The following is a 25,176-nucleotide window of genomic DNA, read 5'->3' as shown; positions in this document are numbered from 1 at the left end:
GTCATTAAGAAAGTGAAAAGTATAGTAACTGAAAATATTAGCTGTCGTGTTTAGGCATTTTTCTGTATTGATTTTGTGAGTTTTATCCTAAAGATCCTATAAAGTTACATTTAGACTTTTAGAACTTTTATTGACCAGTGAATGGATAAACAAAAGGTGGTATATTCATACCATGGGATACCATTTGACCTTAAAAAAGAAAGAAAATTCTGGCAAATGCTGCAGCATAAATGAGCTTAGGAAACATTATTCTAAGTGAAATAAGTCAACCATAAAAGTACGAATTCCATATAATTTCACTACTTATATGGAGTACCTTGTAGTCATATTATTAGAAACAGAAAGCAGAATGTTGGTTGTCTGGGGGAATAGGAATTGGAATTTAAAAGGTGTAGAGTTTCAGTTGGGGAAGATGGAAAAGTTCTAGAGATAGGTGGTGATGATGGTTGCACTAAATGTAAATATACTGAAAGCCATGAAACTACTCTTAAAAATGGCTAAAATAATACTTATGTATAAAGATTGAATTTTTTTAATTAAGAAAGCTTTTGACTGAGTTATGTTTCTTTAAGGTATCTTTTATGGTTCATCTGAAATCAAGCTGAGTCACTTCATAGTTTAAAGTTAATTGTGACAGATGTTATGGGTTAAAATTTGCCTAACAGTGACTTTTTCATAAGCTGTCGTTTCTTGCCTATATGTGCTGTGGGCCCAGGATGATTAAGTTTCATTTTCTTTTTGGTTTTTAAAGCTAAGCTGAAATTATTTGGAGGGCTTAAAGTAATAGGTTCTCTAAGCTCACTAAAATAGTTCCAAGAGTCAGTCACCAAATTCAAAAGTCAGACTTAAATAAAGACACCTGAATTGTTTAGCAATTAGTAGTGGTGAAAAGGAATTTATTTTTCTAAAGACGGGATGGTTTTCCATGGAGTTTTATTAGATTCATCCCACCCTTCCCAGGGATATGTTGTGAGAAGTTCGTATGAAAACCAGTGCAGGGAAACAAACCTCAAATCCAGGAAAAAAGCTGAGATTAATATCATGTGATTTTAAAATACTACTTCTTTGTAGCTGTTTAATTTTATTGAGCTACAAACCCACAGGAATTGGCCAGCTAAGCATCTTTGGGACTTGACTCTCTTGCTGTTTTCTGACTTGTCTTTTACTGAACAGAGTAATCTTACCAGATCTGTGTGTACAGCTGGGAACAACATAGAATATGGATTGGAATGGGCAGAGAATGGTAATAGAACACCAAGGAGGGGAGATGCACTCCTGAAAAGGACAGGCACCTAGATCCCTGGGATTGGATCAAGTTCTACGATTGTCTCGGTGAACTTACGCATTATTGAGCCATTCTAAGCCTCGGTTTGTTATATGAGGTTTATAGCTACCTGGCTATAAGGGTAGTAGAAAGGTTAGTAACAATGCATGTAAAGCTTCTAAGTACTGTGTGGGACATATAATTGATACTCAGGAACTGGTAAGTAGTGTTCTCTCTTTAGATTTAGCAAGATGATCTAAGTATTGTCCGTGTGTGCGTGCATGCTAAGTCGCTTCAGTTGTGTCTGACTCTTGGCAACCTGTGGTTTGTAGCCTTCTAGGCTGCTCTGTCCATGGGATTCTCCAGGCAAGAATACTGGAGTGGGTTGCCATGGCCTCCTCCAGGGAATCTTCCTGATCCAGGGATCGAACCTGTGGCTTCTGCATTGCAGGCTGATTCTTTTAACACTGAGCCACTGGGGGAGCCCAAGTATTGTCTTTAAGATTCCCTAAAGCTGTACTCATTCTTTTCATTGGTGGAGCAGTGGAAATGATGGGAATTGGGAGGGAAGTGATGAGAGAATGTTTGGGTTCAGAGGGAGTCCAAGATTTGGCTCAGTGGTGTTTAGTTGCTTTTCACAGTTGGAAACCTGAAGAAGAGTTAGTCAGGCACAGTCAAGGTAGTTGTGGGTTTTTTTTGTTAGTCTCTATCGCAGTCATTCATATCTGCACCGCTAGACATGCTTGTAGTGTAGCATATTTGTCCATCTCACAATCCATAAACTCTGTCACTTAAACACTGAACAAGTATTAGCTATCTAGTGACATTTATTGAACACTGCCACAAGCAAGCATATGAAGATAATATAAGTAAACCCTAAAAGATCCCTGTCCGAAAGTAGTTAATTCAGGGGGACTCATTGTGTGTTCATTGTATTCACAGTTTTTACTGTGGTGTTTTACACTAAGTAATTGTTTCCAAAATGAATGATCAATATAGTGTAGGAGAAAAGAGGTATAACATTTTATTGTGTGATAAATGTAATTCTGTGATAGAATTAAAAAGCAAGCCAACAAGAAGCCTTAGGAGCCCTAGAGGGAAATAAGGATTATTTCAGAACGGAAAAGGAGGTTAAATATTTGATTGTATCACTGCATTGCTGGTGGGGGAGTAGGACTAATTGGAGAAATGAAGACAACATTCCTAGCTTAAGAAATGGCTTGAGCAAAGGTTTGAAAGCATAAAAATGCATGGCATAATTGTAGTTGCCTGGTATGGTTTGATAGAGGGAGATAAAACTAGAATGATAGATTGGCTCCAGATTTTTAAGAACTAATGATATAAACAATTTGGATTTTTCTGTTTTCAGTCAGGAGCAGTCAAAAGAAGGGGTCGGATATGTGATCAAATCTGAATTTTAGAGATTAGCTATGAGGCCTTGATAATGACTAGAGAGAGTCTAGAAAGGGAGACTTAACGTTGTAGCAAAGTTGAAAGAGAATAAAATACAAGAGAGTGACATGAGAGGTGGCAAAGAAAGAACAGATTCTGGATACGATTTGGAACTAAAATCTTATTAGAATTCCAAGGGAGGATGAGAAAAGGAGTCAGTGATTGGGGTGGGGGTGGGGTGGGGACATTTCCATCTTGGATCAGTGGTTATTAATCACTGATAAGGAAGCTGTGAGGAAGAATATGCTTGTGTGAAGATGGGCTCTGCTTTGGATATATGGAGTCAATTTTGAGATGGGCTTGGGATATGTGTAGCAGATCCCACCTATGTATTCTCATAACACTGTATGCATACCTCTTACTACACCAAGCACTATATTGTAATTACTTGTTTACTTGTCCATATTCTCTACCATAAGCCTGTCAAGGGTAAAGGGTACCTTTCCTCACCATGACACTTTACCTAGTGCCTGGCACATAACAGATACTCAATACTGAATAGGAAAAAAACAAAAAAACACAGAACAAAACACAAATGCCCACATGAAATTAGGGAGAAAAACAGGGCTACAATGTCATCAGCATACAAAAAAGTTACATGAGGTACTGAGATAGCTGGGGGCAAGTATGAAAGGAGGAGGAGGAGAGGATGAATTTTAAGAGTGAACAGGGATTTTCCTGGTGGTCCAGTGGTGAAGACTCCACACCCCCAGTCAGTGCAAGGATATTGGGTTTGGTTCCTCGTCAGGGAACTATATCTGTACAGCCAAATTTTTATTTAAAAAAATAAAGAATGGGCAGAGAAAAAGGAACTTGAAAGACAAATGATAAAAGGTACTAGAGGTGGAAAATGAAGCAAAAAGAGTTTCACAATAAGGAAATGATAAGCATTTTCATTTATTTCAGCCGGTGAAAATAAGATGAGAACCGAAAAGAACTGTTCAGGTTTTTAAATTTTGTATTGTTGATTTTTATTTGTTTATAAATATGTATGTGTGTCTATACACACATATATATACACATACACATATGTGTATTTTTTCCTTTCTGAATGAATGCTCAGAGTGTTAAGATACCCAATGTCACATAGACAAGGTTTGAATTCAGTTTTTAAAAGATGAGGTTTAGTAAGGGTTGGTGAGAGTTACAGTAGCCAGATTTTGAGAGGCACTGCTTGGTGAGAGTGGGGAGTCCTATTGAAGTGGAGGAGGAGTTAATACTCCTTCAGGAAGAATGTTAGGAAAATCTAGGTAATAAAGATGAACTGGTGTGCTGGGACTAGTGGCCAGAAACAAGCATTCTGATTGTCTCAAGCATGTCAAGTTCAATTACAAGTATCAGTCACATCTCTTTTATCAGGTTTGGTAGGTCACTTGTTGGGAGGTGATTTTTGCTCTACTAATAGCACATTAGCAAATTCATACCACTGCAAGTTCACTGTTTATGTTACTGCTCTGAATAATGTTAGAAAAATACAAATTATCTGATGATATTCTGTCCGAAAGTTCAAGTTTTTAAAAAGTAAGCACTGGTTATCCAAGAGCTGACTGCTTTTGAAGAACTATCAAAAGAGCTCTTATCGTGGCGAGTTCTTTATCTTTCACTCTTCTTTAGCAGGTTTACAGTTTTAAGAGGAGATTGAGGATGAAAATGAATCTTTGTTCATTCAACAAGATTGAAGTACATTTTATACCACAGTCTTTGCAAAGGTGCATGGTTGAGTGTAGAGTTGTCACTGAGGGAACTATAACATAACTGAACCTTTGGTTTTGATGCGTGAGGTTGCATAATTAAGTAAAATTACTTCTCATTTTAAGTTACTTGACTTATTAAAGGAGATAGAATGAAACATCCCTGCACTAGCACTCACCAACCTGGCCCTGTTGGTAACTGGACTTGTTGTAAGGGTCTAGGCTCATCACTTACATAAAGGGAGACAAACTGAGTGCCTCCCAGATAGAGTTGTTAGGATGATAAAATGAGATGAAGGTGTACATTTTAGTAAAGTGTAACACAGAGATACAAAGTACTCTTTTATGTTTACTTAAGTATAAAAAAATTAGATCCTGACCTGGTGGCTCAGACAGTAAAGAATATGCCTGCAGTGCAGGAGAGCTGGTTCGCTTTCTGGGTTGGGAAGATCCCTTGGAGAAGGGAATGGCAACCCACTCCAGTATTCTTGCCTGGTGGGCTACAGTCTGTGGAGCTGCAAAGAGTCGGACACGACTGAGCGTCTAACACTTTCACTTTCAAATTAGACTGGAACTAGAAGTGTTACATATATTTTGTGCTAATATTGTTTTCTAAATTCCCAAAATGGGTTGATATTTGTTAGTTCTTTTAAAATTGGGAGTTGGTTTCACTCTTCAGTTAAGGAAAGAGTGAAATGGAAAAGAACTGGCCATGATCAAGGCTCTTGACCATCCTTCAATAGCAGTTGGCTCTTAGATATGCTTATATCCCTCATGTCTGTTCCTTAGTTTTCTTAATTGGAGGATAATTGCTTTACAGTGTTGTCTGGGTTTCTCCTGTGCAACATGAATCAGCTAGAAGTGTGCACATATCCCCTCTCTCTTCAGCCTCTCTCCCATCCCCCATCCCTGCCCTTCTTGGTTGTCACAAAGCACCGAGTTGAGCTCCCTTGTTATACCAGCAGTTTCCCACTAGCTATTTTACACATGGTAGGGTATATGTGTTAGTGCTACAGAGAGTAATTTTTATAATGACTCTATGAGGTAGGTAGTACACCATTTTCATTTACGGAAACTGAGGCTTGGTTTGACCAAGCTTACACCATTATTCAGTGGTAGAACCAGCATACTAACTTGGATTTTTTTCTAACTCTAAACTGTTTGCTTTACCATCATAAAGAATGACTTCTGTTCTTACTGTCAGTCTATAAAAGTTGCTCTTGCCTTGCTCTTGCTCATTGGGTGGTTCTATCTTACGTCTTTTATTTGCCATTTATCCTATTTCTTTAGTACACATTTGAGCATCTACTGTGGCCAGTTATTCTTTCACTTGTTAGGGCTATAGCAGCTAATGAAACAGGCAGAAATCCCTGCCCTTATGCTTACATGATATTTAAAAACAAATTATGATTACAAGGTAGATGTGTCAAACAGTGATAGGTGGTATGGAGAAAAATAGGAAGAGGGATGGTAGCGGAGGGTGTTTGGGGGGAGGAAGTTTGTACTTTAGTGTCCATGAGAATTAGAGTAGGGAGCTTCTTGTGGTAGCTGGTATAAGTAGAGATGAAAAACAACAAAATTAGTTCTTATGGTCTCAAGACAGAGATTGTGAATACTCTTGAATTTTTGCAGAAGTATATGAAGTTCTGGGGTACCTCTTTGTTGTGGAGACCAGGGGAGGGTGGGGTGGTCTTATCTAGAATCCTTAGAGCTTGTGGACTGACTCTTCACTTCTGTCCATGGAGGCTGGAAAGGGGGAGCCTTATTACATAACCCCTCCTGTATTGCTTAGTGTTTTGATAAGTCTCATTCCTACTGAGTGATTCAGTTACTTTCAGGTGCCAAAACAAACAGTAAAGTATCTTATAAAGTGTACTTTCCTGTCACCTCCTCAAAGAAAATAGGTTGAACTTGGAGCCTGCCAAATCTTCTCAGTTCCGTAGTGTAAATACCAAAGTATATTATTTTTGAGTCTAGAATATTGTAGAAAATTGTCAGTGTCTCTGAGATCATTGCTTTAGAGAACTTTCCCAGGCCCTCTGCTATCTTACTATTAGTAACATTTTTAAAAACATGGAAAAAAGACTAATTAAGCATGAAAACCTTTCCTAAAGGACAAGTTCTAAAAAAGATAGAGACTTCTTCATCTGATACTGACTGTTGTGGAACAAAGCCCAGATGTGTCACATGGGAAAAGCATTGCCATCTAAATGGAAGTTTTTTGCTTTGCTTCTAACCAGTTAAATTACAACCATTACCTTGAACAAATTATACCATCTCTCTAAGCCTCAGTTTGCTAATCTGTGAAACAGATATGTGAGTATTAAGTTTGATGTTGAGGGAACTCAACATCAGATTTTAACACAATATAATAGGTACTGTTAAAATGTAAAACTGCTATGGGAGTAGAAATGAGGAGGGCAGTGCTTTTGACTCTGAGGAGACGGCAGGCTTCTTGGAAAAGGAGGGTTATTAGGTCACGAATGATTATTTGGAGTTGACTGAGTACTGAAGCAAGGGAAGCACTTTAGGACGAAGAGCCTATGAGGGCAGACGCCTCAAGGGATTAAAATATGTATCCTCAGCAAAGACGTTTCCTCCTCTACTGTATGTCTTAACTCTTCAGCATGTTTCCATGGTTTTCTTTACCCTAAATCAGTACTTATTAACTTGTTCAATATCCCTTTGTTCTCTACCAAATTATAAATTTTGGGTAAGAATCTAATTTTTCTTATTTAGCATATTTTGTTCTTTATAAACTAGAAACTTGGGAAATATTCATTGCATGAATGAAGCAGGAGAGCATTTTTCTTTTAAGTTTTCAGAAGTACATTTGAAGCATCTCTAAGCTACACTATGCATTTAGATATAGTCCTATAAGATGTTGAGCCTTTAAACAAGGAAATCAGCTTAAATAGAAAGCAGCAAGGAGTCCATGGTTTGAGCTTTAGTTATACCTGATTAAATGACCCTACAACTCTTGGGGTTGCCATTTCCTTATCTGTTTAACAGTACTGATAACTGGTAAGTTTTCTTCTAACTATAGTATTCAGGGATTGTGTAGTTTTTGCTGCCAGGTGCTTAGCCAGATGTTAGCTTTTTGAGGGAGAAATAGTGCTTGGCATATGGTGTATTGCTCAATAAATATATGTTCAATTAAAAATCCAAAACATAGATCCAGAGCTCTTCTTTTTTTTTTTTTTTTCTTTTCTTTTTTTTTTTCAGAGCTCTTCTTTAATAAACAAATTCTCAGAATTTTTACCTCTTTGAGGTATATAAGATGAGCATACTGCGAGAGCAACTTTTTTAAAGAGCAAGTTTTGTTTCTTGGTTAAAGCTGAGTATAGTGTTGTATTGTTTGTTCTGTGGTTGTTTTGGCAACCAAATGGGAACATTGCCACAAAATATGCAGAACCAGATTTTTAAATGATAGATGAGTTTGAGTTTTATTCCATGAGTCAATAAACAATTGAATGGATTTTCATAACTGACACATTTTTTTCTGCTTCTTGCTGGAAATTTTTGGCCTGAAACTTCTTTATTGATAATGTTCATTTTGAGTTGAGTTCTAAGAAACTGTGGGATGGGATTATCGAGTTTTTAATAGACCTCTGATTTCTTGCGATATACAGTATTTCCCTGCTCTAAAATTTATGCTTGCCCTGAATTTAGTTTTCTCTGGGGTTAATATGAAATTTCGTTTCTTAAAACATGTTTGATATAAGTATCAGCAATGTTGGGAAAACCTTACTGTCCTGCATGCATGTTTATTGTCTTAAGTGCTTTCAATTTCACTTGTTTGTGCAGCTTTACAAAGAAAAGGATAGACATTAAGTTCAGTACTTTTTTATGTTCTCTGAAAAGAATAGCGTTACCAGAATGCTGAAGAAATCAGTGTAGGTAGGCAGAGTTATTCTCAAGGGAATGTTTTTGTTTATTTTTTTGAAATCTGAACTACCTTGGCCCTGAATTTCATCGAATTCCCTTATATATGGAATAAAAAGCCTAACCTGTAAGTAGCAAAAATCTTTGGAAAATATTTTGAAAGTTTTTTTTATTTAAGTTTTTCCATATGTAATTTGTAAAACTTAGAACATAATTGAATATCTGGCAGACATTCTATATGAGTATCTTTATGGTTTTTTGTTTTTCAGGCATTTTTAAAATATTTAATCATTCATGAGTTGAGCTTCATTCTTGAGTCATGGATGACAAGGCTTCTGTTGGAAAAATCAGTGTCTCCTCAGACTCTGTGTCTACTCTTAATAGTGAAGATTTTGTCTTGGTTTCCAGGCAAGGAGATGAGACACCATCTACAAATAATGGAAGTGATGACGAGAAAACAGGACTCAAGGTAAAACTCCATAACCTAAGTTCCTTTTGCTTAACCTTGCTAAGTCATTGCAAAACTTGGCCTTAATAGGAAGGTATATGGAATGATAGTGAGAACATGGAAATCACACCGTTTTTTAATGCTAAAGAGTTTTCTTTACAAATATATCTGATTAGGGATATTCAATTTGATTAGCTTCTAAATCTGTTATCTCTGGCTCTGTAAAAATTAGTGATCATAGTATAAACATTTGTGATTTTAGTTTTGTTTTCGTGTTACCATTGAATTAGAGGTAATTCTTGTGGGCCTTTTGTATGTAGTGTAAAGGCAGTGGCAGGTCAGCACTGCTATTTATGAAAAGTTTTAGAATTACTAAAACAGGACTTAAAATTCCTGGCTTTTGGCCATTTCTGTTTGTTTTCTCAGCAAAATAGATCACTGTTATATCTTCTTCCATACTCTGTTACTGTTTCTGCTCTTTTTGGATATAAATAAAAACAGATTACCTGTTAATGTCATTTAAAATGTAAGTAGCTTTAAAAATACTTTGATTTTCATTTGTTTTTTATACCACAAGTATTTATTGAGTATTGACTTTGTGCCAAGTACTGTTCTAAATACTAGACATACAGTAGCAAATAAGACAGGCAAGGTCCCCTGCTCTCCTAGAGCTCTTAATCAAGTGTGGGAAACAGACCCTAAGCAAATAGGAAAGTGAATGTTAAGTAAATTTAGGTGGTTTGAAGAAAATCAAAGCAGAATACATTGGTAAAGAGTGAATGGCAGGTATACTGTTTTAGAGAATGTCTTGGAATGACATTTGAGCTGAGATCTGAATGAAATGAGAAAAAACTTGTTCATGGAGAAATGTGAAGAAAGAGTTTAGCACAGGGGACAGAAAATAAAAAAGATCCTAAGGAAGACCACCCTTTTTAGGACAGAGATTAGAGCAGAGTGAGTAAAGTAAATAAAAAGTGCTAAAGTATGAGATACAGTGATGTGTAGGAACTGGATCGTGTAGAACTTTGTAAGCTCAGGAATCTGGACTGAGAGAGACAGCATGGATGGCGTGAGCTCTGGACCCACTCCGCAGCGAAATTGGTAACACTTTTTTTTTTTTTAATTAACATCTGGAAATGTTCTAAAGGCCATGCAGCAATTGAAGAAATGTTTATTCAAAGCATTTTTACTAAATTTTGGGAAAGAACCTGTGGTATTTGAACCAAGACTTGTTTTTCCGCCTCCTCTCCCAACTGAACGCTACCCTGGTGGCTCAGATGGTAAAGAATCTGCCCTCAGTGCAGGAGACCTGAATTCGATTCCTGGTTCTGGAAGATCCTCTGGAGAAGGGATAGGCTACCCACTCCAGTATTCTTGCCTGGATAATTCCACAGACAGAGAAGCCTGGTTGGCTATAGTCCATGGGGTTGCAAAGAGTCAGACACAACTGAGCGACTAACACTTCTCCCAACTGAGCAATATGGTAACTCTATTATAGATTGGTACTATCAAGAAAATAGGGTTTCCTTTCCCCACAGTTCCCTTGGAGTAGGAAGGCTCCTACTCCAAGGAGGAGGGCTGTCTTCCAGGGAAGAGCAGTATGAGCGCATTCCTCATCCTGCCTCTGTCTGCCTTTTGCTGGTCAAGTGTGACTGAGTGGTGATGGCTGCCCTCTTTTGCCCACACCTTACTTCTGGGGTGAACACTCTACTTAGAGCACAGTGCTGCGGAGAACACTGAGAGCCCAGTTGCCCTTAACCTGGCTCTAGCGTGTAAGGTGGTGGTTCCATACTAATAGTGGCAAGTTAAGAACACCAGAGGCTACTGCACTAACTCCAACACCTACCGAATACTCATCCTTTGGAAGTAGAGTGTTGCTCAGAACTATGCCATTGTCTTCACTCCCAAATTAATAGCTATAGCTCAGAGATTTTGCCTGCAATGAGGAATGGGCCACAACACAGCTCATAATCTCTTCCCAAAGGAGCTGACTGTGTTTACAACAGAGTGTAGAAGTTCAAGCCTAAGGGTACTCTCAAAAACAGTGGAGGTGGTCAGTTAGTTCACTTCAGTCACTCAGTCATGTCCAACTCTTTGCGACCCCATGAATTGCAGCACGCCAGGCCTCCCTGTCCATCACCAACTCCTGGAGTTTACTCAAACCCATGTCCATCGAGTTGGTGATGCCATCCAGCCATCTCATCCTCTGTCGTCCCCTCCTCCACCTGCCCTCAATTGGGAAGAGATTGTTAGATTAATTGGACATGCAAGTTTAACTTCAGGCTTGCTGGGAGGAGACCACCTATGATAGGGAGGGCCAGATCTCAAACATTGACCTGTAGAGCTCTCCCATCAAAGTAACCTGATTTGATTGGTTTGTTCTCTGGAGCAGTTTATTGCCTGAGAGGATTGTTGAGATTTATAGAGCAAGTCAGCCACAGTTAGTGGAGCTAATGGTGTGATCACTCACCTAGAGCCAGACATCCTGGAATGTGAAGTCAAGTGGGCCTTAGAAAGCATCACTACGAACAAAGCTAGTGGATGTGATGGAATTCCAGTTGAGCTATTTCAAATGCTAAAAGATGATGCTGTGAAAGTGCTGCACTCAATATTCCAGCAAATTTGGAAAACTCAGCAGTGGCCACAGGACTGGAAAAGGTCTATTTTCATTCCAATCCCTAAGAAAGGCAATCCCAAAGAATGCTTAAAGTATCGCACAATTGCACTCATCTCACACGCTAGTAAAGTAATGCTCAAAATTCTCCAAGCCAGGCTTCAGCAATATGTGAACCGAGAACTTCCAGATGTTCAAGCTGGTTTTAGAAAAGGCCTAGAGGAACCAGAGATCAAATTGCCAATATCCGCTGGATCATCGAAAAAGCAAAAGAGTTCCAGAAAAACATCTATTTCTGCTTTATTGACTACGCCAAAGCCTTTGACTGTGTGGATCACAATAAACTGTGGAAAATTCTGAAGGAGATGGGAATACCAGACCACCTGACGTGCCTCTTGAGAAACCTGTATGCAGGTCAGGAAGCAACAGTTAGAACTGGACATGGAACAACAGACTGGTTCCAAATAGGAAAAGGAGTACGTCAAGGCTGTGTATTATCGCCCTGCTTATTTAACTTACATGCAGAGTACATCATGAGAAACACTGGGCTGGAAGAAGCACAAGCTGGAATCAAAATTGCCGGGAGAAATATCAGCAACCTCAGATGTGCAGATGATACCACCCTTATGGCAGAAAGTGAAGGGGAACTAAAAACCCTCTTGATGAAAGTGAAAGAGGAGAGTGAAAAGGTTGGCTTAAAGCTCAACATTCAGAAAACTAAGATCATGGCATCTGGTCCCATCACTTCATGGGAAATAGATGGGGAAACAGTGGAAACAGTGTCAGACTTTATTTTTGGGGGCTCCAAAATCACTGCAGATGGTGATTGCAGCCATGATATTAAAAGACGCTTACTCCTTGGAAGGAAAGTTATAACCAACCTAGATAGCATATTAAAAAGCAGAGACATTACTTTGCCAACAAAGGTCTGCCTAGTCAAGGCTATGGTTTTTCCAGTGGTCATGTATGGATGTGAAAGTTGGACTATGAAGAAAGCTGAGCACCAAAAAATTGATGCTTTTGAACTGTGGTGTTGGAGAAGACTCTTGAGAGTCCCTTGGACTGCAAGGAGATCGAACCAGTCCATCCTGAAGGAGATCAGTCCTGGGTGTTCATTGGAAGGACTGATGCTAAAGCTGAAACTCCAATACTTCATGCGAAGAGTTGATTCATTGGCAAAGACCCTGATGCTGGGAGGGATTGGGGGCAGGAGGAGAAGGGTATGACAGAGGATGAGATGGCTGGATGGCATCACTGACTCGATGGGCATGAGTTTGAGTAGACTCCGGGGGTTTGTGATGGACAGGGAGGCCTGGCGTGCTGCGATTCATGAGGTCGCAAAGAGTCAGACACGACTGAGCGACTGAACTGAACTGAACGTCTACTTGTGGTCATAGAGACAGAGCATCTTACCAGAGCTGCTACCCCAGGATGAATGAGGGCAAATCACCCCAGAGGAGCAGCATCAAAGGTTTAACACTGTGGGAATTAGGGAAATAAAATGTACTAAAATAAGTCAGCCAGTCACTAAATAAACAAGCATAAAAAAAATAACAAGTCCCAGAGCATGGAGACCAGTACCAAGAACTGAAACAACATATTTTCTAAAATAATCTAGTTTCCAACACAGAATTGTGAGACATGCAAAGAAACAAGAAAATATTACCCGTACATCATTTTTAAAAGACAGAGTGACATGTTGGATCTAATATGCAAACTCTGCAAGTAGCCATTATTAGAATGTTCAGTGAACATCCTAAAGAAGTCATGCTTAAAGAAATAAAGTATGATGGCAATGGCAAATCAAATAGAAAATATCATGAAGATAATAAATTACAAATTGAAAAGAACCAAACGGAAATTCTGAAATGGAAGAACACAATAAGTGAAATGAAGACGTCACTAGAGAAGCCCAACAATAAATTTAAACTGGCAAAAGGAAGACCTAATGGAGAGAAATGTTATCAAAATGGCAGTACAAGGATTTCTACCATCCTGCCCTCAAAGAACACCAGTGTAGACACTAACAGATGCAAGTGCCTTCATGGACATTCAAGAATCCAACAGAAAAGTTCCCGCACATTGTTGAGACAGAAGCATCCAAGATTGGACCCACTGAAGACGATGAACAGTTTGATTTTATGTGTGTCACTTCAGCCCCTCTTGGGTGGCACAGCTGAGTGCCAGCAGATGGTCAGCTCGTGATTTCTTCCATGGGGGAAAGCAAGAGTGTGTGATTGAGCACCTGACTTCCCTGGCTTTGTGGGACGCACCGAAAAGGCCCATTTCTTTCTCACATCATCCAAAATACTCAGCCATAACTATACAACCTGGGGATCGACAGCTGTACTGGAAGAACAGCAGCCAAGGTTGGGAAGGGAACATATCAAAGGGGCGTGGATGCTACTAACTGCTTTGGGGACTCCATCAGGAAACCCACCCATGAGCCACCGGGATCGACTCCTATACCAGTTCTCCAGCTGGCTCGTGGGCACCGCTAAACTCCACACACCTCACTCAAACATGTCCTTACCCTGTGACTGCCTCCCTGAGCAACCCTGAAGGCAAGAATGGTAAGTGTGAGTCTTTGCAAATAGCTAGTGAGCACATGCCAAAAGTCAACCAGATTATGCAGGATTGGAAGAACCTACACACTGGAGCATTCATCATCTTAGGGAAAACAAATATAGTAGAAAGTATCAACAGACGGATAACACCGAAGAAGATACTGTGTAGTACAAGACACATTGCTTGAAACTCTCTAGTCTGAAAACAGGGGAAATGAAAACGAGTGAAGAAAACCTGTGTGAAGTGTCACATTATCACTAAAATAATCAACTTATGCATTACTGGAGTCCCAGAAGGACAAGAAAGGGAGAAATGTGCAGGAAGTTTCTTTAGAGACATAATGATTGAAAACTTCCAAAATTGGGGGAGAGGTTTGGATATCTGAATTCATTAATTTTATAGGCTTCCCCCAGATATCAACCCCAAGTGCCTCTCCAAGATACATTACAATAAGGCTTTAAAATTAAAGACAGGGACGTCCTTGGTGATCCAGCAGTTAAGATGCCGCTCTCCCAATGCAGGGAGCCTGGATTCCATTCCTGGTCAGGGAACTAGACCTCACATGCTGCAACTAAAGATCCTGCATGCCACAACTAAGACCCCGTGTAACCAAATAAATATTTTTTTTTAAAAAGTTTAAAGCAACTAGAAGAAAAAAAGCTTCTCATATTACAAAGGAAACAGCCTACCACCACCACCACCAATAAAGCTTTTTAGCATATTTATCAGCAGAAACCCTGCAAGCTAGAAGAAAATGGGATGATATACCCAAGGGAAGAAGCTGCCAATCAAGAATACTTTAGTTGACAAAACTGTCCTTCAGAAATGAAAGAAAGGTAATTCCTTAGTGCTCCAGTGATTAGAATTTCATGCTTTCACTGCTCAGGGTGCAGATTCAGGCCCTAGTTGCGGAACTTAGATCATGCAAGGCACATGTCATGGCCAAAAAAAAAAAAAGAGGAGGATGACAGGTTTCCCCCTCTATCTGAAAGCAGAATGTTCCTCTGAAACTTTGTAAGCTGAAATGGCATAGAGTATCCCCTGCTTTCTAAAAGTTTGTGTTTTACCACTTTTCTTGCATAAAGGGTCTACACTAGTACAGTAATTGCTTTTTTCTTTTTTTCCCCACCTACCCACCCACCCTTTTTTCATAAAAGCAAAAGTCATCTTTTAAGATTTCTTTCAGTTAGCAGAAAACAGGTACTAATGTAGGCAGAAAGTGAAGAGGAACTAAAAAGCCTCTTGATGAAAGTGAAGGAGGAGAGTGAAAAAGTTGACTTAAAGCCCAACATTCAGAAAACTAAGATCATGGCATCTGGTCCCATCACTTCATGGGAAATAGATGGGGAAACAGTGGAAGCAGTGTCAGACTTTATTTTTTTGGGCTCCAAAATCACTGCAAATGGTGGTTGCAGCCATGAAATTAAAAGACGCTTACTCCTTGGAAGGAAAGTTGTGACCAACCTAGATAGCATATTAAAAAGCAGAGACATTACTTTGCCAACAAAAGTCCATCTAGTTAAGGCTGTGGTTTTTCCATTGGTCATGTATGGATGTGAGAGTTGGACTGTGAAGAAAGCTGAGTGCGGAAAAATTGATGCTTTTGAACTGTGGTGTTGGAGAAGACTCTTGAGAGTCCCTTGGACTACAAGGAGATCCAACCAGTCCATCCTAAAGGAGATCAGTCCTGGGTGTTCATTGGAAGGACTGATGCTGAAGCTGAAACTCCAATACTTTGGCCACCTCATGCGAAGAGTTGACTCATTGGGAAAGACCCTAATGCTGGGAGGGATTGGGGGCAGGAGGAGAAGGGGACAACAGAGGATGAGATGGCTGGATGGCATCACTGACTCGATGGACATGAGTTTGAGTAACCTCCGGGGGTTTGTGATGGACAGGGAGGCCTGGCGTGCTACGATTCATGGGGTCACAAAGAATCGGACACGACTGAGTGACTGAACTGAACTGAACTGAATGTAGGCCTTCTAAGAAAGCTAAGTGGCATAATTCAAAGTTTTGGAAGGTGGGAGATACTTGTAATGGAGGGAGTTGATCTTTAGACCTTAATAAAGTGCTGAAAGGAGTTCTTCAGTCTGAATTGAAAGGACACTAGTTAGTAATATGAAAATATAAAATACATTGGAAAAGGTAAGTGTATGGTCAAAATCAGTATAGTCTAATACTGTAATGTGTGTTGATTAAGTAAATCTAGATTAAAAGTTAAAGGACAAAGGTATTAAAAATAGCTATAGCTATAATGAATACATAATATAGAAATATAAATTGTGCCATCAAAAACAATGTTTGGGGAAGTAAAAGGTAGAGCTTTGTATGGGATTGAACTTAGGTTGTTACCAATGTAAACTGTAATGTTATATCCTGTAAAATGTTATACGTAAATCTCATAGTAATTACAAATTAATAACCCACAATAAACACACAAAAGATTAAAAGAAGGGATACCGCTCTAGAAAGTATACCACTATAGAAAATTATCAATTCACAAGGGAAGATAACAAGAAGAAAGGAATAAGGGACCTGTAAACAGCCAGAAAACAATAACATAATATTCTTAAGTTCTTATCTATCAGTAATTGTTTTAAATGCAAATGAATTAAATTCTATGATTAAGTGACAATATCAGAATGTATTAAAGACAAGAAAAAGGCCACACTGTATGCTGCCTATAAGAGACTCATTTTTTAAGGACACACATGGACTTACCTGTGTATCATGTAAAAAGATGAAAAGTTATTCCATGCAAATGGAAAGAAAAGCACCATTTCAAAACAAGTATATGTTAGGTCACAAAACAAATCTTAGCAAGTTTAACAAGACTGAAATTATACCAGTTATCTTTTCTGACTACAGTGGTATAAAATTAAAAATCAACAAAAGGGGGAAAACATGAAAATCTACAAATATGTGGAAATTAAACAACATACTTCTAACCAACCGGTGGTTGGTCAAAAAATAAATGCAACCACTCAAAAAATAAAAGGGAAATCAGAAAACATCATGAAAGAAACAAATATGGAAACACAACATGTTCCACATTCCATGATTTATATGTGGAATCTAAAAAAGCCAGACTATAGAAACTGAGTAAAATGGTTTTGCCCAGAGGTGGGCATTGGTGATAGAAGAAAAGGAGATTTTGGTCAGAGATTACAGACATCCTCTTCTCCATAAATAAAAGCATGTACTATATATTTCATTTATACATAATTTCTAAAAATGCAAAGCTAATCTTCAGTCATAAAAAGAGGGACAGTGATTGCCTGGGGGAGGGACAGTGAGATGGGGAAGAAGAGTAAGAATCCAAAGGTGCACCACTAGAGTGGTGTGTGTGTATGTATATATGTTTACACATACATATGCATATATATATATAATGTTAAAGGAGTCTCAGTGCTACATTAGGAAACTATTTTTTAGATAAAGCAGTAAAACAATAAAGGAATGAAAAATACATGAGACAGATAAATAAAAAGTAAAGCAGCACACCTAAATTGAACTATTATTAGTTATATCAGTAATAACATTAAATGTGAATGGATTAGCAATATGATCAAAAAGTAGAAATTTTCAGCATTGGCTAAAACATCTAGGAGACCCATCTTAGGTTCAAAGACATATTGATAGATCAGCTGTTATCCTTATGGGAATCCCTTTGTGTGTTATTTGTTGTTTCTCCCTTGCTGCTTTTAATATTTGTTCTTTGTGTTTGATCTTTATTAATTTGATTACTATGTGTCTTGGGGTGTTTCGCCTTGGACAGGAAACACAGAAAGGTTGTATAAACGCAAACCCAAAACAACAAGATTCAAAGATATAGATAGATTTAAATAGATGGGAAAAGTTAATGCTAACAGCAATCAAAGAAAATGATTACAGTGATGTTAGGCAATATAGACTAAAACAGTGTTACTAGAGATGAAATGAACGCTTTATAATCTTATAAGGGTCAGTCCACCAGGAAGGTCTGACAATGTATAGCTTATAAAGGAACTCCAAAATACATGAAAGCCTTGGATTTTACAGAGATGGGTTTTGGAACTGAGATTTCCTTTATAAAGCACCCTCAGGAGATATATCCTAAAAAGGATATTACTTGAAATATAATTAACTGCTTACAGTCACAGGAAGAAAATAACACAGAGAAGAAGAAAAGACACAGAAGTGTCTATGTCTTAAATTCAATACTGATTTGAAGGCAAGTCTTGTTGAGAATGTGTACCCATAGCCTTGCCTTCATGTATATTTGGGGCTTGAATTTACACTACCTTCACGTTCCTGGGTTAAGAATTCCTTTTGGGCACCTGACAGGATCAATTGTAAAACTGGAGGGACTTGCTTGCCACCCAGGCTGCATAGTATTCCCATGGGTAACTCTGATGAAGAATAGTGCACAATTCAGAATTTACAAAGGACAATTCATCACAAGCAAGAGTTAGCAAACCAAAACTGGCGTTTGAATTATTAGCTGTAACTTTAAGACGGGCGTGATTAAAATGACTAAACATTTAAAGAAAATTTTGGAAACATTAGAAAAGGACAAAATTACAAAAGATTTTAATATTCCAAGCAAACTAAAAATAGAACTTCTACAAATGAAAATTAGACTCAGTGAAATTAAAGGTACAACAGGTACGTTACCCCCAAAATTCTGAGAAAATTACAGAAAATAGCATCGAAAGATGGCAAAATAAGGAAAAGCAATTAAGAAATATGGAGACTGGGAGATGAAGGACCAAGTACCTAAGTGTTCCTTAAGAATAGAAGGAGGGAGAGGGAATTCCCTGGTGGTCCGGTGGTTAGGACTGCCCTTCCATTGCAGGGGTCACGGGTTCTTTTCCTGGTTAGGAAACTGAGATCCTGCACACTGTGCAGTGTGACCAAAAATAGAATGAGGGAAAGGAAATTAACGTAACAGTGGAATATTTTCCAAAAGTGATGATATATAAACTCTCAGCTTAGAAAATCATAATGAATCCCAACCAGTTTGACAGCGTTTGGCCACCTGATGCAAAGAGCTGACTCATTTGAAAAGACCCGGATGCTGGGAAAGATTGAGGGCAGGAGGAGAAGGGGACGACAGAGGATGAGATGGTTGGATGGCATCACCGACTCAATGGGCATGAATTTGGGTAGACTCTGGGAGTTGGTGATGGACAGGGAGGCCTGGCGTGCTGCGGTCCATGGGGTCACAAAGAGTCGGACACGACTGAGCGACTGAACTGAACTGATGACAGTAAAACTGCAGAACGTGACAGCCAAAGAGTAGTTCTTAAAAAGCTGAATGAGAAAATGAGTAGGACCTAGTTCATGTCCTCAAGATGCTTTCAGCTTAGGGTCGGTGACAGTGGTTAAAAATGCTGTGATCCTTTCTACTAGTTTCTGTAACAACTCAAAATTCAGTAGCTTGAAAAACAATTTATTATTATGATTTTGTGGATTGACTGGGTATTTTGCTGGCCTTATTTGTCTTCCCTGGTGGCCCAGACTGTAAAGAACCCGCCTGCAGTGTGGGAGACCTTGGTTTGATCCCTGGGTTGGGAAGATCCCCTGGAGGAGGGAATGGCAACGCACTCCAGTATTCTTGCCTGGAGAATCCCGTGGACAAAAGAGTCTGGTGGGTTACAGTCTGTGGGGTCACAAAGAGGTGGACATGACTGAGCGACTAAGCACAACACAGCACATTTGGATTAATGCAACTTCATTCAGCCAGTGTGTTGGCTGGGCTCTGGGCTTGACTGGGTCTCTCTTTCTATGTGGTTTTCAACTTAGGCTTTTTCCCAGCCTAAGTTTCCCAGCCCAGTAGTGATCTTAGGGCAGATGTAAAAGCTGTATGGCCTCTTTTAAATCTGAGGCTTGTAAGTTACATGATGTCACCTCTACCACATTCTTTTGTGTAGAAAGGCAAGTCACAAGGCCAGCCCAGATTTCATGGGTTTAGAGAACTAGTCTATATTTTTTGATGAAGGAGGTGTAGAGATTTTGTAGCCTATCTAATTTTCAACATCAGTTTAATTAGGTCAGTACCATGGTAGAGGTTAACAGAAGAATGCTATAGAACAAAGCAGGCAGAAAGGTATCCTGGCTTGGGGAAGGAGTAAGGGAAGACTTCTTTGAGAGAGTTAGTCCTTTAAAGGAAAGCTGTATGTGATGGTGTAGCCATAAAACACAGTTATTTTTCTTTATGAAATTTTCTGACAGCTCACATCAAAATCTGAGAATTTTCCATAAATTCAGAACATGTTGCATTTCTCTACCTCGTCTCGTGTAGGAATCCTGCACCCTTTAGCTCTTAGCCAAAGACACTCTTTAAATGTTGGTTGAGGGTCCATTGATGAGCTAGTACTTTTGAGGCAGAAAGTTCAGTTAGATAGTTTTTTAAGCTTTTTAATGTTCATAGTGTTTTCTTCTTAAAAAATCCAGCAGACATTTTGATTGGAAGGAGTTGCCAAACTTTATTAAAGTAGGTAGCAGATACAGAAGTCACTGCTTTCTTAGCATTGCCTGAATTAATCTTCTGACTTAGTTTCTGAAATTGTTTTAGAGTGAGTCAGTCGATCATGTCCTCTAAAATGCAGATCTTTTTTTCAAGCAAAGTTACTGAACCATGAACACACAGTTTAATTAAGGGGATCAGAGTGGTAGTTGGATAGACACTGAAGTAAATATGTCACCATGACAGAATTCATCAAGTGCTAGAATATAGACGTAACCAGAGTTATATTAGAACATAATTGTTGCCTGAAGAAGAAAAAGTTTTTCATAGAATAGTTAACAATTCAGCAGAGCCTTAAAGAGTGTTGAACAGTTTCTCAAAGAAGAGAGTCTGTGGCATGTGGAAAGATCAAGAAGCTTGAAGAGTTTGGCGTTAGGGCCACTGCATGCAGTAGAATTGGATCTGCATGCTTTTCTTTTTCTCCCTAGATGCAAATGCAAGTAGCCTTTTGGTCACTTTTTTCTCTAGTTATAGAAACAATGTATGTTTGATGTAGAAAATTCATACGATAAGAAAAGTAAAGCCTAGCCTAGCCATAATCCTGTTATTTAGCACAAACTAAGTATTTGGGGTCCTTCTTCAGTTGGTTTTTAAAGATGAATGCACAAGGTTCTCTTTCCCTTCCCTTTTAAATTTAATGTCAGTAATTCCTAATGATAATATTAGTTTGTTTTTCTGGTCCTTCCTTTATATAGTAAAATAAAGACATGGATAATCAAAACAACTACAGTTTATAAGTGAAGCACAAAGTGATTTAGTGATTTATCCAGGATCACAGAAAGGATATATCATGAGCGTATTTGAGATGAGTTACTATACTTTTCAGTATCCAAACTGGACTTCTGCTTCTTTTGTGCCTTGCTTTCTGATAAGCCTGAGATTTATATACTTGTTTTGAAATGGCTCGGCTGTTACCCTGAAGCTGAGCAAAATTACTAAGTTTGAACCATTTTCATTTGTATTTTTCACTGCAGTATGACACAAGTAGTGGGAACTGTAGATCTTCATGCATTTATTTTTAATTTCTGATTTTCTGTGGATTTTAGCAGCACACGTTCATTTCCTAAGCATGCTTTATTGAAGATATAAATTGTCCACTGGAAAAGCATCTCACACTGCCTGAGTAGCTTTGTATAACTGGCAAAGCAAGTAGAGCCTGGTTGATATTGTTGCAGTGAAGGGAAACAGGAACTATAAAGTTAGAAGTAGAAAATTTAAGACCAGGAAAGGACTCTGGATATTGCCTTTGGAACATTTTGTCCTTAGGTTCCCTAATGCAGTTTGCTCTCAAGGAAATACACATATAGCCAATTCTGCCACTTAAGTTACTACCTTTGTTTGATATTATTTAGAAATGACAGATGTTACTCCATTAATGCTTCTTTTGCACATAAATAGTAGGTGTGTTCTTTCTTTTCTTCAGACCAAGAAAAGTGGAAGGATTATTAAAGTTATTGTTTGCTTTTTTTTTTTTTTAATCTCACCTCCAGTAGGTGGACCAGAGTTTATTTAAAAATAGCTGAAAGTTGGGTAGGGAGATACTTATTGGATGCTTACTAGTTGGCGGGTACCATGATGTGAGAAATGAGACATTCCCTATAAAAATCACATGATTCAGTGGTTCTAATGTATATAATGAGTGTCCAGAGATCATATCATTGAACCACAGCAGTCTTGTGAGATAGGTATTAACATTCTCATTTTAGAGATGGGACAGTGATGGCTCTGAGGGGTTAATTTGCCCATAGCCACCAGAGTTAGTACCAGAGGCATGTCCCCAACTCAGATTCGTCTTTCTGTGGAGCCCAGGTAGGACTACTGAGTGTAACTACATAGGCTATATCCTGTGCACTCCTGGGCTGATGCTGTTCACATAGACTGTGATGTGAATGGTGCCCCCTGGAGTTGTGCCACAAGCCAACTCTTATTCCAGTTTTTTCCTGTACTATATAAGTAGAATTATAAATAAATCACTCACTGAGCAGTCTCTGTCCTTGCAAACATCTGTCTGTGTTTGGCTACTTGATGCTTAAATGTTTTTTTCCTCTCGATTCAGGAATGTTTTAAACAACTCTCCCCTGCTCTACTTAAAGATCACATGGAGATGAACACAAACCAAAACATGACCTTTAGTTATCTATGCATATCTGCTTTGCTTTCTTATTTTTATATTTGGGCTAAATTAAGTTAGAAGTGTTTTTGGACTTCAGATAATTGTGTTTTGTTCTTGTTACTCAGTCGCTAAGTCGTGTCCAGCTCTTTGCAGTCCCATCGACTGCAGCACGCCAGGCCCCCCGTCCTTCACTGCCTCCCAGGTTTTGCTCAAACCTCATGTCCGTTGAGTCAGATGCCATCCAGCCACCTCATCCTCTGTTGTCCCCTTCTCCTCTTGCCCTCAGTCTTTCCCAGCATCAAGGTCTTTTCCATTGAGTCCGCTCTTCACAACAGGTGGCCAAAGTATTGGAGCTTCAGCATCAGTCCTTCCAATGAATATTCAGGGTTGATTTCCTTTAGGATTAAATTCGGTTTGATGTCCTTGCTGTCCGAGGCACTCTCAAGAATCTTCTCCAGCACCTTAGTTTGAAAGTATCAATTCTTCAATGCTCAACCTTCTTTATGGTCCAACTCTCACAACTGTACATGACTACTGGAAAAAACAGCTTTGACTGTATGGACCTTTGTAACATGCTATTAGTATTTGGTCCTGCCCAGTATTCTTACAGTAAATGTAAAACCTTAATGACATTCATAATCATAGGAAATGATGGTATTTGTTTTTGTTTTAAGTAGTTAACAAAGCTAAAATAAATCATTCAGATTTGCTTAACTGTCACAAAAACCAAAATTTATAGACTATCCAGATTAGATAAAATAATACTTTGGTTTTTATTTTTGGCATTTGTAAAGTTCATTTCATTAAACATATATTGTAGATAACACTTTGTACCTGTCACAACACCAAGCTTTGGGAATATAAAGATAAATTAATAGAGTCTCTGCTATCCGATAATGCCCAATCTGGCCAAAGGGGCCCACTAAGCAGATATTCTCTAAAATATGTAGCAATGCACTCCCTAAAAAGGGAATGATTAAACCCCATATATGAGGCTTAAGGTCTCCCAGAGGAGGTAACCGAATTTAAGCTTGGTGTTTAAGAGTAGAAAGGCAAGTGAGAGGATTTTCCAGGAAAGGGAACAATCTATGCAAAGCTTAAATGTTAGAAAGTTTGTGATGTGTCTTGGGGAATTTTGAGTGGCTTGGTGTGACTGTTAAGAGATGAGAAGGTAATTAGACAGGGTTGTGAGAAACTCATAAAACATAGAGATGGTTTTGGGCTTTGTCTTACGGACATTGAGGAAACATGGAAGAGGTTAAAAATAAGGCAGTACTTGATGAGAAGTAAGATTTGCAGTTGTAACTTAACTGGCCAAATGAATGATAGGTCAGAGAAGAGAAAGAAGGCATGGAAACCACTACCTTTCCAATAGGCTTACGTAAATCTAAAGAGGTTCCTATGGTGTTAACTATGCAGAGAGATGGAGGGAAATGCATAATTGAGCAAGGATCAGTAGGATTGTGTGAGTGAGAGGGATGAAGGATGACTTATCCTTCATTTGGTCACTGAGTGGATGGATAGTAGTGCAGTTCATTGATTAAAAAAAAAAAAAAGATGGGAAGAGGATTAGAGTTTTGACACAGTAAGTTTGGAGTATCTACCTGAAGGTGTCTGTTCAGTAGAGGGAAAGGGATTGTAGACACATATTAGGGATTGTTTATATATTGTTGGAGTGGATAAAATGGCATTGGAAAATCTGTAAAATGAAGTTATTGCCAAAAACAAAATCCTGGATGAACACCTTTTGAGGGCTGTTGTAGGGGAAAGGAACAACTGTGTTCTCAAGTTTCATCTTTCATAGAAATCACATTTTTTTCCTGTTTTTAAAAAAATAGCCTTTGTTTTGAAGAGCAGTTTTAGATTCACAGCAGAATTAAGAAAAAGGAACAGCAGTTTCCCATAGAACCTCTGCATTGCATAGCCTCTCCTATTATCATTATCCCCTTTCTAATTTAAGTCAAGTCTGTTGAGAAATTAGACTTCCCTGGCAGTCCAGTGGTTAATACTCTGAGCTTCCAATACAGTGGGCATGAGTTTGATCCCTGGTTGGAGAACTAAGAGCCCCATATGCTGCACGGCATGGCCAAAAAGAAAAAAAAGCATTGAGGTAAAATTTACACACAGTAAAATACAGCCCTTTTAGGTATACAATTCTATGAATTTTAATGAATGTAAACTATTTTTATGTAATCACAACCATAATCAAGATAGAGAATATTTTCATTACTCTGTAAAGTTCCTTTAACAGTTCTTTTTAGTTCTTTTTAGTTTTTCCCGATCCCAGCCTCTGTCAATCTGATTTCTCTCTCTATAGTTTTGCCTTTTCCAGAATGCTATGTAAATTGAATCATACAGTACATAGTCTTTTGTGTCTATTTCTTTTATTTAGAATAATTCTTTTGTGTTATCCATGTTGTTTTAATATTAGTAATTCATTCCTTTTTATTAGTGAAAGTGAAGTCGCTCAGTCGACCCCATGGACTGTAGCCTACCAGGCTCCTCTGTCCATGGGATTATCCAGGCAAGAGTACTGGAGTGGGTTGCCATTTCTTTCTCCAGAGGATCTTCCCAACCCAGGGATTGAACCTGGGTCTCCCACACTGTAGGTAGACGCCTTACCATCT

The 25,176-nt window shown here is 38.6% G+C and overlaps 1 protein-coding gene across 3 annotated transcripts in view; it reads left to right on the top strand.

Annotated features, from left to right (window-relative positions):
* The window catches only part of RABGAP1 (RAB GTPase activating protein 1), a 162,921-nt gene that overhangs the window by 16,365 nt on the left and 121,380 nt on the right, over positions 1 to 25,176 (top strand). For all 3 annotated transcript variants that reach the window (XM_043916904.1, XM_043916906.1, XM_043916905.1), the window contains one exon: positions 8,562 to 8,761. In XM_043916904.1, coding sequence (XP_043772839.1) covers positions 8,612 to 8,761 — 150 coding nt within the window. In that variant the 5' untranslated portion in view covers positions 8,562 to 8,611. The remainder of the gene's footprint in view (positions 1 to 8,561; positions 8,762 to 25,176) is intronic.

This window comes from Cervus elaphus, chromosome 11 (assembly GCF_910594005.1).
Source record: "Cervus elaphus chromosome 11, mCerEla1.1, whole genome shotgun sequence".
Lineage (NCBI taxonomy): Eukaryota > Metazoa > Chordata > Mammalia > Artiodactyla > Cervidae > Cervus > Cervus elaphus.
The sequence above is the reverse complement of the archived record's forward strand: the minus strand, read 5'-3'. Positions and strand labels throughout refer to the sequence as shown.